This window comes from Neolamprologus brichardi, chromosome 1 (genome assembly GCF_056152115.1).
Source record: "Neolamprologus brichardi isolate AB-2024 chromosome 1, ASM5615211v1, whole genome shotgun sequence".
NCBI classification, from domain to species: Eukaryota; Metazoa; Chordata; class Actinopteri; order Cichliformes; family Cichlidae; genus Neolamprologus; species Neolamprologus brichardi.
In genome coordinates this window covers 20,931,277-20,949,535 of record NC_142104.1, presented here as the reverse complement: position 1 = coordinate 20,949,535, position 18,259 = coordinate 20,931,277, and the positions used below count along the sequence as shown (strand labels likewise).

Below are 18,259 nucleotides of genomic sequence, written 5' to 3'. Positions count from 1 at the left end.
ATCTGCAGACACACAGAAAAGGCACGAAAATGATCATTTGATTTACAGTTAAATATTATAAATTTTGATATCAAATCAAGAGATAAAAATAGACCAGTTGATTTTAAGATACCGAGCCATAACTTATAAATTACCCTCCAAAATGTGATGCATTTGGCTCACGCTGCCTTTTTATGCATCCAATCCCTAATATCAGTGTATTTAACCACCAGTTCAAATATTTGCCACATTATCAACCTCTTAAATTGAGCCTTCAAAGTTCAACTCTATCTAAGGCAATGTTTTGCCATTTGCACCATGCTCTTGGGTAATAATGTCACCAGCAGCTGAAAACCTTACTGAATAAACACCAAGAAATATAAAGTGATTGCATCAGTGATTCTCTGTAAAGATTTCTAATCTTTTATAATGTGTGTTTTTAACATTTGCTGTGATGGCAATCCAACTGCGGTTGGTTGTGGAACGGGACCGTCTCACATTGCTGTGTACAGACAAAACACAGACCAGAAACTTCAATTGCAAGTTGCGTAGAACTAGAGAAACGAGAGATCTTTGCTAACACACTTGCATCCAGTCGGCAAACTTTTCTCTGTGATGAGTGGAAAATAGGGGCTCCAAGTATTTGAATGAAAGCCATCTCTGTGTGGTTTTTAAGACTGCTGTCTCTCTCTGGGTTCAGCCTTTGAAATACAGTTAAGACCTTTGATGGAGGTTCTCTGCCAGCCTCATGGAAAGAGAGGAAAGACGTAAAAGAGAGAGGGGAGATGAAGGCAGACAGAGAAGCAGAGAGAGTTCTAGGGAGAGGAAAAGACAGAATATAAAACTTTGAATGTTTGCTGGATTTGGATGTTAACGCCTTGCGGGTTTCTCCACCTCTCTACAGCAACTGTATGCTGCCCAGCTTGCCAGCATGCAGGTCTCTCCCGGAGCCAAGATGCCTCCACTCCCCCAGCCACTCACGGCTAGTGGGCCCATTTCTCCGTCATCTCTGAAGAATGACAAGAGTTCCTCCAGCCCCATCACTCAAGTCAAGGTACAACCCTCGACTACTTCAACCAGCCCACCCACCAACCCAGGCCTTGAGTGGTACTTGACCTAGCCTAGCCTATTTGGTGTTGTCTGAGTAAACTAGCATCTACAATGTTCAGTACTTCAGTATTACACCCGACCGTTGGTGAGCCCAACCTCTAACAGACCATCAATCTCTGGGGCTTTAACAAGGCCCTCTCTCTCTTAACCAGAACTCTGTGGAAATGGTTGCTATAGCTATGGCAGCTTCAAGCCAGTAATTTGTGGAACACGTGTTTTTTTTTTTTTCTTTCTTTTTCACAATGAAAAGGCTTTTCTTTTTTTGTAACTAAAATGGAATAAATCTCTTACCACAGTGCTATACAACTACTGAGTAGGACTGACAATTTTTTTCCCTTGTAAACAAACCAGGATGTGCTTTCTGCTGCTGTATGGCACGGCTCCACCAGACCTCCATGCAAAGGAAAGGCCGCATACATCATTCCCGCTCATTAAGGCCATAATCAGAAACATACGCCCATTTGAAGTAGTTTAGTTTAATAATATCACAATGGAGAAAAACCATAAATCATGCCTTCAAATAGTAGGAAAGCACTCCAGCTTTTTGTTCATGTGCTTGCGCTCGCACACAGCCAAAAACACACACCCATTCAGGTCCTCTGCCTCCAGGAATATCCATCAATCTGGCTCAAGTATATGGATGTCAAGTAGGGCAATGTTAATACAAGGCTAATTCTAGTCCAAATATTACCAATTATGCCAAAATTAAGGACTTCAGATGACATGAATTATTCATAAATAAATGGATGGCAAACGTATACTGGCATCATCCCATCCCCATCCACAGTCCGGTGGAATCAGATTGCCTTCAGTTTTGTTTGTCTGTTTTCAGCTTCACTGCATGACAAACTGTTATTGGCACAGCAATAACAAGGCCTTGGGGCAGTCTATGGTAGAGCCATATGTTTGGACAAGGAGACACTTGGGCTTTGAAAAATACTGTTAATGACAGCATGAGCCCTAATCTGATTTTAAAAACTGATGTGTACACCCATGTGACTTATCCTGAGCGGTGTGACATTTTTCTTGTGGCATCTTTGAATTATTCCCATTTACAATCATTCAGCATTTGATTGTATTTAAGAGAATCTAATATACACATTGTTTCAGGTTTTTTGCCCAGTTTTAGCTTATAGAAAAGAGAAGTTTGTTAGTCATCTTGAGATGTTTTATATTTGTGATAATCAAATATTTAACTTTGTAAATAATATTTTTATTCAAATTACACATAGAGCATAAAAAGTGAGAGTACTTTAATATGTCATTATTAAATACCTGGCCTCTTCGGGTACCCATAAAGCATTTTTGTTCTCAAATGTCCTGTATAAAATGCATTTGTCATCTTATATCAGTAACTGGTCTTCAAGGCCACAACCAGCACAAAAATACAGCACCAAGAAAATCTGTGCTCCCTGACCTCATCTCAGAACCACACTGCACATCATATTTTTTAGGAATAGGCATATCAAAGCATACGATAAAACCAAGTATGCACAAATGAGGAATGAAATTAGAAAACAAGTTAATGAAGTAGATAATGTAAGTCGACATCTGATGAATGGAACAGCTGTCTTTGATCATTGGCACCGCTGTTATCTGGTCATTATTTATTCTTCGAACCAGAGTGTAGACACAGAGAGCAGGGAGGAGGAGAGGGAGAACAGATGAAGATGTACAGAGAGACAGAATCTGCTTTAATTAGTGTGAACAAAGGCGCTGGGCAACTGTGAGGAAGCTCACAGTGGCGCAGCTCCTAAGAAAGGATGGATGAGAGGGGATGGTAGGAGAGGGGAAGACGAGAAGAGAGGAGAGGGGAAAAAGCAAAATGAGGGAGGAATCAGGGAGGAGGTGTAGGTCACAATAGGGATTCTGTAATTAACCAGAAACAGAGGAGAGCTGTGCTGTCTGGAAACCCGGAGCTCCTCCAAACGGAGGAGGTGGGGGCACCCATTAACATCTGTCTTCTTTCATACTCCTATCTCTTCTGCTGTAGGAGGAGGGAACACAGCCGCTCAACCTGTCTGCTCGGCCAAAGACGACAGAACTGATCAAGTCTCCTACGTCCCCGACACAAAATCTGTTCCCCGGCAGTAAAAGCAGCCCTAACAGCCTCATGAGCAAGGGGGGTACCCCCAGCCCACTTGGAGGTCTGGGCCGGGGATCTTCTCTGGGTAAGACGTCAAAGTGTTTCCACTTGACAAACACAGATTTACTCTGTTCAAACATACACCTACGCTATACACTCACATCCAGAGAGACCAGAGTAGAAAACGTTTGTAAGGCTGCATTTTGGTTGTTTTTCTTTTCTTTTTTCGACATGACGTGGTAATTTCACTCTGCTCTGTGTGCATGCAGATATTCTGTCCAGCCTAAACTCTACCGCGTTGTTCGGGGACCAGGACACAGTGATGAAGGCCATCCAGGAAGCTCGGAAAATGAGGGAGCAGATCCAGAGGGAACAGCTGCAACATCACCAGCAGGGCATGGAGGCAAAGCTGTCTGCCCTCACTTCAGTGGGCCTCAACAACTGCAGAGCTGACAAGGTTAGCACAAGTTTCATGTCATCTTTCTCTTTTTTTTTAATCCCTGAATCAGGTCCTCTCTATTGCAGGACTTCTCTAAAAAGGAAAAAATGTTAGTAGATGACCACAAGACTGTTTGCTCTCCCTGCAAGTAGCAGAGGAAAGAAACTATGCAAGAAAGTGGAACATGGCGATTTTGCTACAGCATTAATTCTTAAGACTAATCATTTTCTTTAATCCAAGTCCAGGGAGGTCGTAATGATAACAGCTGGCATAGTTTAGTGTGTTCATGTATGTTTACTCAAATTAGCATGAATATGTTTGTGTGTGCGTGTTTAGAAGCTTGTGCGTTGCCGGTGTTGGTGTGAGGGCCATGACAGGCCATGGCACTGCCCGGTGTGGGTTAAGAAGACTCTGAAGTCTCTGCCCAATTAAAGCCGACTTGCAGCCCTCTCTGTCCCCTGACACGGGATAGGGTTGCTTTGTACCAGGAGCACACACTCCCAGGGATTCCCTTTAAAAATATCTTCAATCGATGAGTCAATCAAGGAAAGAAAAAAGCTGTCCTCCTCTCTTCAGCTTGATGCCATGTTGCCAGTTGGCTGTGAGGAGCAGGCAGAAACTGGGAGCGATGCTCATTAATATTTCAGCACCTGACACTTTCAACCAACAGCCTCAACTAGGTCAATGTATATGTAAAAAAGTCAATGAATATCTATTTTGATTTCCGTCTAATTTGGTGTTTGGAAGATATCACTGTCTATGCAGGTGGCAATCAACTATGCTCTTACTGAAGTGAGGCAAATAAACCGATGCAGCCCATCGAGGCGACGGAGAGGAAGCACAGAAGCATGAACAAAGATAAGAAACTAACTGAACTGATCGATCTCGTAATTCCCCAACAAAAAACTCAAATAGATGTGACTTAATTTAAGAGACGAACAGGTGTGCCGCCTTCCACAAAAGATTTGTGAGCTTTTATTTTATTATTTTAGTTACATTGTGACACATCAAGCTTCAAGCACGAGTGTTCAAGTACCCTTTAGTCATCCTCAGTCACAGGAGCCGCCTCCCTGCGTCACAACTGAGGTGAACCTGTGGTCAGCCAAGCAGTTAATTCTGGCATGACAAGAAAAGAGCAGAACAATGGCTTAATCAACAGACTGCACACACCTACAGCTACACTGTCCGTGTGGTATGCAGAGCATAAAATGTTTTTACTTTCTTTTTAGTCGGTTTAAGGTTTTTTTTTTGTTTTCTTTCAACTTTGCACTCAGCTTGTGATCAGCCAGTTTTAGAGCAATAATCTGAGATTGTAGAGATCCTTTCTTTTTGCTTGAAATAATGACTCATTCCTCACCAAAACACCTTTTGTCTGTATTTTTCAGCACTTACTTTTTTATGGCAGTAACAAAGTGAATGTATACTATCCAATACTAGAATGTATGAAAGGCAATAAAGTACTATTTAGAACAGTTGGATCGCAGTATTGGGGCTATTTAGACCCATGCATGCCTTTGAAAAAACTATGATACCCACCTCTTTTTGTGACATATCAGTCCTGTTAAACGGCACCTTAACTGAGCACACCCTTGGACTGCCTCCTACGCAAATCATAGTGAGATATTGTCACCTCTTAGTTTCAGTGACACTGGTCCTATTAGGATGGTGTAAAATTAGATGCAGGCTTTATCAAGTCAGCTAAAAGAATTGCCCCATCATCTTCATCCTTTGGCTGTAATAAAGAACAGTCAGTTGTAATTCAGCAGTGAAATGAGAGAGAAGCCGAGCGGGTCTTTTGCTGATACAACAAGCCAGCAGACTAGAATGGTTCGAATAGCCGAGATAAAAGCTTTCACTTTGGTCAGTTTCAGAATATTAATATTTTAAGAAAGCACCTCACCTGACATAAATATGGCGTGGTCTTTAATAGCCCCCCTCCCAGTCTCTTGTTTGGAAGTTTATCAAAGTGAGAGCTTACATGAAGAAGATTCAGGGAAAGGTAACATAAATGGGATTAAGGAGAGGTTAAGATCATTCAGTGTGGCTGTTAGAGGGGGATATTAAATATTGATTTATCCCACTGTAATGACCGGGCAGAGGAGTGGGTCTAAGTGCTGCTTAGAGATGGATCAATTCATCTTTTCATATAAAGTGTATCTGAACAGTACAATGCATTCCTCCCAAACCTTTATCACCATGACTCTAGCTCTCTCTTTCTCCCTCTCCCTTCCTGGCCATTGACCTAGGAGAACACTGTGTAGATCAGACTCTGTTCTACGGTATACAAGGCTTTAACCTGAGGACATGTAAAATATTCATGTTTTACAGGAGCAGATTTTCCTGCTTGTCTTTTTATTTGTCTGTTTTTACTATATCCCATCAGTACAATAAAACCTTTTACAACCCTTCTGCAATTTGCCTTTTTAAAATATTTATCTATAGGTATTATTGTCTGCAGAGGGCAATTACTTTGTTCCATTATTTACCATCTCTTCCTCACACAGTGGAAGCTTTTACCTAGAATGCACCAGTATGCCTGCAGTCATATACACTACAACCAAATCCATTTGTAACCATTTGAATTTTTCCCCTCTATAATGCACCATAGCTTCAACTGGACATGCTGTTTTTCAGGGTCATATGAACCATAAGAAGCATCTGCGTGTATATGTTTTTACTCAGATGTTGCATGCATGCATTTTTGACCTGAGGTACCGCCTGCTAATACATTTCCACTGACTCAGCAGGACAGGGCAATTATTTCAAATCATTCATATCAAATGTTCAAGCTGAATTAACACATGAGAGATGTAGAAAGCTAAATATTTCAAAAAAGTTTTCAATAGTAGGCTTGTATCGCCCCATTGTGACATATACTGCATACATCTACATAAAGAAGTGATAAAAGAGTTTTCATTTTTATGTAATTAGCCACATTAAATAAAGACAAAAAAATCTAAGTGGAATTCAATACATTTAAAAATTGGCCAAGTGTACAATCAATAGTGTAATTGTCTGGAAACTGCAAACTGCCTGTTAATGAGCAGAGGAATTCCTATTACGAAGAAAGAGTGTTAATTGAATTTTCAGCCTTAGTCATTCATGACTATGTGACAAAAGTCATTTTATACATTTCATCTATTATGTGCACACACACACAAGCAGTGTACTACATACTGTTTGATCATGTTACCAAATCTGCAGTTTTTTTCATAAGTCGTGCATAAAAAAATCCCTAAAAAAGGAGCATCAACCTCTTTTGCTTGAGTTCCAATAAACTGTAGTATGTGATGTTCTGGAGGTGTCAGATAAAATATATTCCTCTGCTGACATGTCCCTAACCGGAATCAAAAGGGGAAAGGTCAGTGCATTAACCTATCGAACTGCCCTTTCTGCCCCACAACTCTCCTCTCCTCAGTATTGATGACTACAATTGTCCATTTCCCGTTTCCCAAAGCTCAGCCTGTAAATATTCAAATGAGCTTACACTGGTGCTCCAACAAAATCCAGACTCCTAACCTATTGGTTATAGTGGTTATACTGTTCCCCTGTGTGTGTGTGTGTGTGTGTGTGTGTGTGTGTGTGTGTGTGTGTGTGTGTGTGTGTGTGTGTGTGTGTGTGTGTGTGATGCCAGGACTCTATTCAGGCAAAGCCCTCACAAAGACTTTGAATATAATCTTGTCTGGTTTGCAGCCCTGGAAGCAATTTTCTGCTCCTTTTCGACTGCTGTCTTGGAAATTGCAAACCAAGGCATTTTGGCTGCAATGTAAATCCTTGGCATACAAGGGTTTGCCCATCCAAATTAGATTATGCTCCGCTCCCAGACACTGGCTGTAGCCAGCAAGTGCTATTGTGAAGATTGCTTACATTAATGCTTTGTCCAATTGTTCAGCTCAGTCAAAAGAATAAAAAATAATGTATGACTCGGGATAAAATGCGCCTGTGCATGGTGTGTGTGTCTGCGGGCTCCTGTCCCAGGTCAAGTCTTTTGCTCTCCTGCCTCTTCCCCAGAAAGACATCAAGAGTCCATCTTGGTAGGGTCATTTGGCGATGGTGGCTCCATTATTTTCTACAGTTGTCATCTAACATAGTGCATTTCTGGCTGGCTACAGTTGATTAGAAATGCTGCTGGCCCTGGTGGCTAAGACCTGTGATGCTGTAGTCACCACAAGGCACATTCAACAAAGGATGAGGAAAAGAATAGGCTACAAAGGACCATTTATAGTCTATGGTATTGTTGCAGTAGGACCATGATGGCCAGAGTGTCCAACAAGTCTTGATGTTTTGTCTGGATGTGAAAGGCGTTTTGGTAGAGCCGCAGTTTGTAATATCCTGCTGTTGGTAACCTGAACAGGTTTGATAAGGCTGGAGATTTAAGCCCAACTTAACATCGAACATTTCTGGTTCATCAAGAATTGGAAATTCGTAAAAGTACATGTTGTCACCACAAATTACCTCAGAGGTGCGGCAAAGAAAATAGGAACTGAACACCGTGTTAGAAATGTTTCGCAGCACTCAGATTGATACACAATTTATGTTTCAGCACACGCGGGCTGAATTGAGAATGACACAGTATTGCGACATTTTCCTTCCAACCACATGTGTAATGTAATAACATGATCAGAAAATGTTCATAGTAGACATGTAGAAGTAAATAAACTGTTTCAACTAAATTTCAAACTAGCACTGAAGGGTCACACTGTGTGGGTTTGTCTTGTTTTCACTGCAGCAAAAATGACCTTGAATAATGAAAATGCTTTTTTTTTTTTCACGAAAAAACAAAACTCACAGAAAGTACACAAGAGGTTAGCTTACAAGATGTTTAAGTGGTTTAATTTAATTTAATTAAAGGCCTTTTAAAACAAATGGGTTGATGCCCTGGCAGTACAAATAGGACTGGAATAGCCGGCCATCTCCGCTCTGTGTGATGTTGAGTATGACTACTATGGAACAGATGCCAGGCTTTTGTGGCTGCTACTGTTGATTCTGCTGCTGCCTGCATTAGCCTTAGCAAAGGGACATCTATGGGTAAAAAGAGAGCAACAGCCTGCATGAAAGGCACTGTGGGTTTACCGCATGGCTGGATGTACTTAACATTTAAATGGTTCAAAACTAGCAAAAACTACTGGAAAGCTGCAGACTTATAAATAACCTTACAACTGGTTACAATACAAATACAAAACAGATGAGGTGCTGAGCTGTGAGAAGCTGCAGCCATGTTAAAGTGCAGTCTTTGTCTGCATCAGGACTGGGACAGATTGTTGAGGGCTTTAGTCTGAGACCCTCAGAGTCTTCACTCAAGGACTAAAGACCACAGTGGTGACTGACACTTGATACACAAAGCCCTGCATTGTGGTCAGGACTACTGCCTTCAGCTTGCCACATACCAGGTGTGTGATATAACTGGAGCCAGTTCAGCACATTATCAAATATAAGCAGGAGTCCTGTCGCTGTAAAAGCTTGAATCATAAGATCTTAATCATATACAATCATACACTTTCCAGTGTGGTGAGATTTAGTTTAATGGTTCTCACCAAGTGCAGTTGTAACTGCTCTCAGAATTCATAATGGGACTTAAATGTTTCATTTAACTGTGGTGTTAGAAATGTAAAGTTTCACTTACTTATTTATTTTATTTATGTAGAAGATTCAGTTTTCATTTCACAGCCAAACCCGATGCTCCAAACCGAGCTCACTTCCAAAAACTGCACCACAGTTAGTTTTCGCTGTACTTTTCTTTCATGTGTATTTGACCAATCCTGATCCATCTGGATTTGCCTTTGCCTTTTTTTCTAAAGCTATTTGCAAGGAGAGAGTGAAGGAGTGTCAGGATTGGCAATGCGTTGCCTAAATATAGGGCGGAGTAGGCACAATGCACAGGGCCGTCCGCCACCCGCCTCTGCCCAGAATACACCCTGTGGGTAGAGTAGCAGGCCTCCGGCACATGTTCTGCGGCCAGCCAGATTAAAGCTTTCCTTACAACACTGACAAGGGCCCTTTTGGGCTCCCTCGCCCAAGACGTTACACAAACTTTGCTATCTACCCCCTTTGTTTTCTCATCTTCCTCTGTGACTCACAGTCTCCCTGTGAGTTCCCTCACAAGCCAGCCATGTGCAACTGAACAGATACATGTGTTACCAAACTTTAAAGACAAAAGACTACACAGGCAGGGCAGATGAGATTATTGTGGGTGGCAGTTCTCCACTACAGCTCTGAGTGCACTGCTATAATTTTAGTTGTGGGGAGGAGAGCTGCATGCTGAAGTCATTTAAGGGAGGGACAAGTTGCTTGCCAGCGGTCGTGGTCAGAGTGGGAGGGAAATGATGTGTACTGTTATATCTTTTGTTTCCTTTCTCTTTATCTTTGTCTATTCACACCAGCCTCAATTTGTTCTTATTTTGCGTTGTTTCAATACATTTTCCTCAGCTGGCCTTGTAGCAATTATGTTTGGTTTTTGCTACTTTTAAAGCCATATATACATATATATATGTGTGTGTTTGGGTTTTGTTTTGTTTTTTTAAATATTGGCCATATACTGATTCGCTCCCCCTTTCAAAGTCTCTCCCTCTCTTTCTCTGGCAGGATGGCTAGCTTCCCCAGATACTGCATGTCCTTTGCTACTTCTCTGTGTCAGAGTGATCAGTAAAAATTTAATGACACTATAAAATAATAAAACTGCCATTAATTTATCACAGCACTTGATGCGTGTGCAGTAAAGAAGCATTAGTTCACTGAATCTTTTCCAACCTTAAAACAAAACCGTGATGCTTTGCAGATAATTTACAGCCCTAATTTCCAGTCTATTTCTAATTCACCGATATAAATTATGGAAATTATAACCAATAAGTATATTAAGCTCAGTATATAAAATTTTATGAAAATTTGTGGTACCATATTGCACAGATAGTCTGATATTAATTAGCATAGCACACAGGAGGGGAATACTGCAATTAGACCATTACATTACAGCATGTAAAAGAGGTTGTATAAAGTATATGTAGATGTTTTTCCACTAACCACAACCTCCCCTTTTCTTTTTTTCCTTTTTTTTTCCTTGGGTCAAATTAAGTAAAGCTACCTCAAAGACAAGAGCTTCATTCAGTCTTGTCCCAGGCTGTCTGGAGTGCTGATGCTCACTAATCATATGACTTTGTGCGGTGGAGAAAGAAGTTCAATGCTGAGCTAGCCATTAATGAAATTCATTGACGGATGGTCCCTGTTCTCTTTCCTTCTCAGCCCAACATGATGCTTAATGATCATGAGTTTATAAAAGGACTTGATTGATCAAGAGGGAGCAACGAAGCGCAGAAGAGGGACGAGATGACTACTTTATTACAGACACACACACTACCCCATGAATGCCGCGTCTTCCGAGCAGACTGTCCAAGTAGCATCTGAAGCAGCACCATCGCCCATCCAGCTAATCGCACTTCAGTCACTTTGTCATCAGGCTGCTAGCTTCTTTCATTAAGAGCAATAATGTGGCTGGGTGATGAATGCGCGTCTGTGCGTGTGTGCGCGCGTGCTTGCTCGTGCGTGTGTTGCTTTACACAGAATGTGACACAGAGAGAGGCACCATACTCCATCTTCGCTTTACAAAGTGTCCTCATGCCCAGCAGGGACCACCACATATGTCATAATTAGAAAACACTTAAGTAAGCAAAGGGCCGTCAGATAGACAGGCTCTAATCACAGGCCATAAGCAGGTAGTGGTTAATTGTACATCAGAATCACTCAGCTGGCCATAAATAATGACTGCTCCTTCAAGTATGATGGTAAATTGCAGTGCTCTTTCTGTCTCTTGCGTGGTCCTTTCTTTTGAGGAATAGTTCTTGAATAAATAAAAGCATGAGGAAAATCAAAATACTGTGAAAGGCCTCAAATGGACTTGAACTATCTTCATTCTTCATCTTGTCAGAATTTTTAACCCCCAACAAAAAAAATGCACAAAAGGAGAATTTTTTTTTTAAAAAAAGAAAACATTTTAAAGAGATTTTTTTTGTTGCCTCTGTCACTATAATACATTTTGACTTTTTTCACCAGCATGATTTCATTTATCATAATAAAAACAAATAAGTTTGAATAAGTCGGCTAGCTGGCTACGGGTATAAACCAAATGTTTGCGGGCACAGTTGTTAGAGCTTCTTAATTTTTTGTCACCTGGGGGAAAAAAACTTCCCTGTGGGGAAAAAAAGGTGAAAAAACCCAACAAAAACAAAACAGTGGAATGCCTCACAGAGGGGCTCAAAGATTAATGTGTTTGTTGGTGTCGTTGCATGAGGCAGGGGAGCTGTTAGTATTGTGTGGGGACTACCTGAGTGTCTGCTCAGACTGCATGTGATAGGCCTGTTTAGAAAGAAAAGAGGCAGAGGTCAGCGCAGACAGTGCATCTTTGGCAGAGATTGAACGTGCACCCTGGGAGTAAAACAAATGCTTTTTTCTGAATGGTGGCAACATGCCTGCTTTTAGTGTCATCCAGGCAAACCTGGGAGGGGGGGAGATTATTTGTATCATGCAGAGTCAAAGTGTCCATCTCCTAGTTGAGTCTTTAGAGAGGAAGACAGCCCTTTGCTAATGCCCTGTGTATTCACTGAGGAAGTAGGTCATTCAACAATGGAGCCAGCAGCAGTCGGCACTCTCCCCTTGCATAATACATTAAGTGTAATGTGCAGCAACTATTCAGAGACCCCCCGAAAGCTGTTATTTTATTCTGTAAATGCACATGGACATGACATTTAATATTGTCACGGAGCGCTGAATGACAGGGTTTCATTGTGCGACAAGTACAACATGATGCCAAGTTTAATCTGAGCACAAAGAAACATGACAAACGGGAAAACACGGTGTGTTCTCCAAAGCATGAACTCTGAATAAATGATGGGCGCTGAGCTCAGGGCGCTGTAGACTGGAAGGCAGGATGTAAGGAGAAGATTACAGAGGAAAATCTGAGCACTGCAAAGAGGGCCACGGCCCCATTGTGTGCTCGGGATCACAAAGTATCCTTCTGTAAATCTATTTAGAGCACCCCTGGCCCTCACTGTCTCGCTGCCTCCTGTCATCCATTATAACAGCTACAGAATAGAGAGATGAGGAAAAAGCTGCATCTAGCTCATGTCAAAAGAGCAGCTTTTCAAAACAAACTGCATTTATCAAAGACACTTTTTTTTCTTTTCAAATTTTCAGATTTGTGATGGAGTTTGTTATTTTTTTTTTTAGCTGTTTTGTCACTGTAAAAAGGTGTATATGTGCTGGTTTGTTTACCTGACTCTTTGTATATCTCTGTAGGAAAGAGCACACTTTGACAGCATTGGGCACCACCTTGGCAAGCTGGGTGAGGAGGGAAAGCTTGGCCACAGAGTTATTGACCTCACCAGGCCAGAAGATCTAGATGGTAAGGCCATTATTGGGTCTCTTGTTTTGTTTTGTTTTATTTCATTGTTTTTCTGCCTTTTCCCTTGAATTATTATTACATGCTGTTAAATTCAGTCCTTACATCGGCATAATTTGTAACATTTTACTTAACTTTCTAAACTATCTGGGGGGAAAATATTAAGAGCAATGGGTGGATTGTCTACACACTCAAAACTGAGTCTACCTTTTAAAAGAAAAGGGAGTTTTGATGTGTAATAAAGGCCTACTGCTCAGTACTGCATGCAGAGCGGTTGGGACAGTTGTGTGCAAGAGAGAAGTGGTGAATGCCGTTTGAAATGAGCCGTTGCTCTGAGGTTTTCACAGGTAGGTGAGTGAAGAACAAGGGTGCCTGAGGACAAAGCTGGCTTTTTTCCAAGCTTGACTCCTGTTGCTGTTGTTGCTTGTCTGAGGTCCTGGGCGCATGTGTGTAAATTCTGATTACACCAGTGTGACAAATCGTCATCTGCTTTTGTGGAGCTGGCTCCTACACAGGAGCATGGAGTTCCTCAGTGCAACTAATATTTGTCTGACATAAATATTTGTGGCAGTTTCCATGGGACTTCAGAGCCAGAGCAGAAAATAAAATGGTTCTGACTCATCTTTGATGCCTCAGAAAGTCTCGGGGCAGAGGGATAGATATTTCTCAGGACAATGTAACACATCAGCGTTTTCCAATGAAGTTTTAGGCACGTTTCAGTTCAGTTTTAGAACTAAATGGTCTTGCTCAGTTGGTTCACATAGACTTTTTTTTTTTTTTTTTTTTAAATCTTGCTTTAAAAATATTTGTTTACCAACTTCAAAGCACATTTAGTTTCACATCACACCCAATTCTGAAGATGAGAATTAGAGGTGCATTTAGTGGATTCATTTACATGTTTCCCATGTAAGCCACAGCAGAAGATCCCATCCCACCCGTCTGACTCCTTGGACAGATGTGTTTTGAGTGCTCATTCTCCCAGTGGGAACCCTCCCTCTGTGGCTACTGTGGAGTCAGGACTGAAACAGAGTGCGCACCAGGGAAGTTCTGTCCTTTTAAGTCCTGTTTAAGCCAAGGGAAAGGCTAGCACCAGACACCGCACATCAGTTTTCCCAGTGGGTTATGGATTAGGAGCAAGCAAAGGTTAGAGGAGAGAAGAGGTCCTCTTCCCAAGGTGGGGGGTGGCTGGGAGACAGGGCAATGGACATAACTCAAAACACAGTTAGCATTTCTTCTATTACACCACATACATACACACACACACACACACACACACACACACACACACACACACATACATACATACATATATATATATATATATATATATATATATATATATATATATATATATATATATATATATATATATATATATATATATATATCGGTCTGTGTCTTTAGGCTTTACCAACAGGAAGGCACGGAGATGAATGATGTGAAGCAGGATTTTGAGATGTGAACCACAAAGTATTTACTCTTCTGAGAACATGCTTACATCTGAAATCTTATGAGGATTTTCTCTTCCTTGAACCAAAGAAAGCTCAGCTCCCTGGCATACCATAACATAAAGAAATATACAGTGCACGAGAATATTTATATTCTGTTTAGAAATATGAATATGAAAGCATAGAAAACATTAGCCTTCTAGATTATGTAAGGTCAAAGGTCATCCAGGTGCCAAGTATTTTTTTTCAATGTGAATAAGATCTGCTGAATTGAAACTTCTTCTAAAAAATTACCATAAAAAAATACAAATGTTTCTATGACAAAAAGGCAGTTTTATCCAAAAAATGTAGCATCAGTAACTAGTTTTGGAACAACCTATAAAAATAGGAGGCAAATGAATTTGGAAACATTTTAGCCCCCTCCCCCGAGTAGATCAGAACACAGTGCACATACTTTTGGTGTTTCCTGAAAGGGAAAATTACTGGGTGCACCACCTCACCCATACATAGGGTGTGAAAGCCCGTTGGTGTGTAGCAGCTTTCCATCCAGAACAGAGTAACCGCATTGAGCAGGCACAGTGACTTCTGTTATCGCGGCAGTTCACAGAAAGCTTTAGGTTCTTTAAGCTAATATTTGCAAAGCAGGCAGAAACCCAACTCCGAACAACCAAAAGTGTGTGTGTGTGTGTGTGTGTGTGTGTGTGTGTGTGTGTGTGTGTGTGTGTGTGTGTGTGTGTGTGTGTGTGTGTGTGTGTGTGTGTGTGTGTGTGTGTGTGTGTGTGTGTATGGGAATGGTTAAGAAATAGGAATAGATAGGATTTTCATCATTTAACAAAGTCACAAGCCACACACATGATCCCTTGGCAAATTCATTAGGTCTTTACCAAATACCACAAAAGCCTGAGCCCTGAGGCCCTTCGTTCATTCACATATGGCAGTATGGAGCTGCCATATGAGGTTGTGTGTTTGTCTAAAACGCCCCCATCACTCAGGGTCTACAAAGAACAAAGGAGTTGTTGAGAGATGTGTGGAGGCAGGAAACAGAATTAATCTAAAAGCCCAATGAGATAATATCAAGCAAAGACTGAAGAACAAAAGAGAAGCTTCAGCTGAGAAGTGTCCTCGTGGAATAGGATAAGAAAAACAGTAGTCTTGCACTTTTGCTACAGATCACTGACAATGAGTTTCTTTACATCGGTAGCTCAGAGCTGTTGTGAAGTGTTATATGGGCTGATTGTTTGAAGATGTTTGTTTTTCTTCTGCTGTGAGTCTGTGGGAATCAAGCTCTGGCTTTTATTGCCGGGGAGTTTTTCTGGAAGAAAGCTTAGATGAGAAGCCTTTGACATAATAACGTGTCAAGTCACAAAAACAGTAGGTGCACAGGTCAAAACAATCAATAAGAAAGTTCTGTTTTGAAGCTGGCAAATTGAAATTTAGAGCAAACGAACAAACGTGTGTATTTCTCTGTGAGTGTCAGAGGCCGAGAAGTTGTGAAAGATTAAACTAAATGCATAAGACAACTGGCTCTGCAGGCAAAAGTAAAAGCTGCGGCATGTTGAAACAAGCTGCCTGTTTGTTCCCAAGTTCCCACGTGTGTGCATGCATTCACACACTATCACACACACACACACACACACACACACACACACACACACACACACACACATACATACACACAGAGGGTATGGAAACCCAAACGATCCCAACTGGGTACTAAAAATAAGACAATTGAGATGTTTTAATGTGGTTTACATCACTTGTGATTTTCACCGGTTTAATTAGCATGCCACGAACTCAGACTGGACCAGAGCCACTGAGCGCCGCATCCTGTCCGTCTACACACATTAATCTCGTCTGATCCTGCTCTGAGGGAGAGGCTCTATTGTCAGTAGTAAATGCCTTCACTCAGAGGTGTTAGATTTGATCCCAACAGGGAGGGCTTGGCAGGTTTGCGTGATTGTTGCCTGCTCACTGAGGCTCATCCTTTTTGAGCGGATTCCTGGGTGACATTATGTGTCTGCCCATAGAACAAAGATGAGTAAGGAGGAGGAGAGGGGGCAGCTGGGGCAGCGCTACCCTCTGGCTTGCTATATGGTCGAGTCTGAGCCTGCAGCTCACAGGTGTGACAGGCTGTGGGGCCTCACTACATTCTCTCTCCATTTCGCCCCCTTTCTTTTTTTGTTTCCTTCTTCCTCGTTATTCACGTTCCCTTTTCGTTCTTTATTCCACAATGTGCACACACACACACACACACACACACACACAATCATTCTTTCACACTGTAATTCATGCTGCTCATCTGCAGTGTTTCCAGGAGAGACAAATTAAAAGGGGATTCTCATATCGCTCTGTCACACTTGAGCTGCGGGCCTCATGAATCACAATAAATTCTATTAAGCAGCACTCCCTCTGTTTCGCTCCCTCCCCAGCTACCACCCAGGGGGCCTGGCCCTGTCACCGCTAAACATCTGTGTTTATTTACACAATCACACACCTAACTAACTGATTCCTAAATGTCCTGCCCCTCCTGGAAAACAATAGTTATTGCTCATTTGCAAAATGTCAGAGCAGCGTTGCGATTTTCTGCAAAAATATGGAAACAACCTGGCAGTAAATTGCATGTTATAGTTGCAAGCAATTTGCTGTGTGAATATACAGGATGTCCCCGATTAAGTCATATATATATTACAGGGGTTGAATAAGGAAGCAGTTCTGTACTTCAAGGTGCTTTCAGACAGATCACAGACCTCGCTGCTATTTCAGGTTAAAGGTCTTTCACAAAGTTAGGCTGTTCGTTTCTCCGAGGCAGCTTTCATCACTTTCAGTATTTTACATATCCAAGCCACACAGCGTGTGCCTCGGAACAACTTACGAGGTGCATCACTCCTGTTGTTCAAGTCTGCAGTTTTCTGCAGCATCTGACAGAGCAGAAAGCGATGCTATTCTGCGTGCAGTCATGTGCAGCAAAAGACCATGCCTCATCTGGATTCCCTCCAATGAACCTAGTCACGTGGCTGGTTTCCTGGCTAACTATGGATGTGGCACTAGGTGATGGCAGGCAGTTGTTTTGTCCCCCCCCCCCCTTCCCGCTACATAAGAAGATCACCTCTGCCCATATACATGCGCACCAGTATATAAATTGCTGAATCAGTGTCAGTGATAGAGTAATGGCACGGCAGGCATCGTAAATTACGGCAAGCGATCCCAGGGCGCAGACACTGGCTGTCGTGTCTGAGTGAGCGCTGCGCTCCTGAGCTAATGAATACCTTCATCTGGCCCCGGCAGTCAGCAGATTGCCCCGCGTTGATGGATACTGTCAGCCCTCCGCCACACCACATTTCATTGCACAATAAACATGGTTGTCAAAACCAAACAAAGTGAAATCAATTCATCCTGTACAGTGAGTGCATGCTAAATGAAATTAACGTACTGTGGGGTTCGGTGGCAGCAAAGGTAGTGTATTATTTTTGAATTCGTGATGGCTTTCGGGCCAACAGCATTTGAGGGAGCTCAGCAAACAGTAAAACGCGGTGCTTGCAGAGGTAGAGAAAGTATTTCGAAAAGTAACAAAAATCTTTAATTTGGTGCATATTTTACAAGACTGTGAAATTAAAAGAACACAGGCGTGAGGAAATGCATTTATATATGGTTAAAAGGACATTTTGGCAACTGAAAATGAATCTAAAGTTATAGATAACTATGCATTTATTACCTTTCTCTGCATATGTAATGTTTAGTCTGTCTATTTAAGGGATCATAAATGTGGCTCTTTGGCTGTTAAACATGAGCTGCTGAAAAGTCAACTAAGT

At 41.7% G+C, this 18,259-nt stretch overlaps 1 protein-coding gene across 5 annotated transcripts in view; it reads left to right on the top strand.

Annotated features, from left to right (window-relative positions):
- sox6 (SRY-box transcription factor 6) overlaps positions 1 to 18,259 on the top strand; it is a 128,829-nt gene that overhangs the window by 102,005 nt on the left and 8,565 nt on the right. For all 5 annotated transcript variants that reach the window (XM_006780199.3, XM_006780201.3, XM_035907299.2 and 2 more), the window contains 4 exons: positions 884 to 1,033; positions 3,083 to 3,260; positions 3,445 to 3,632; positions 12,900 to 13,005. In XM_006780199.3, the coding sequence (XP_006780262.1) occupies positions 884 to 1,033; positions 3,083 to 3,260; positions 3,445 to 3,632; positions 12,900 to 13,005 (622 nt within the window). The remainder of the gene's footprint in view (positions 1 to 883; positions 1,034 to 3,082; positions 3,261 to 3,444; positions 3,633 to 12,899; positions 13,006 to 18,259) is intronic.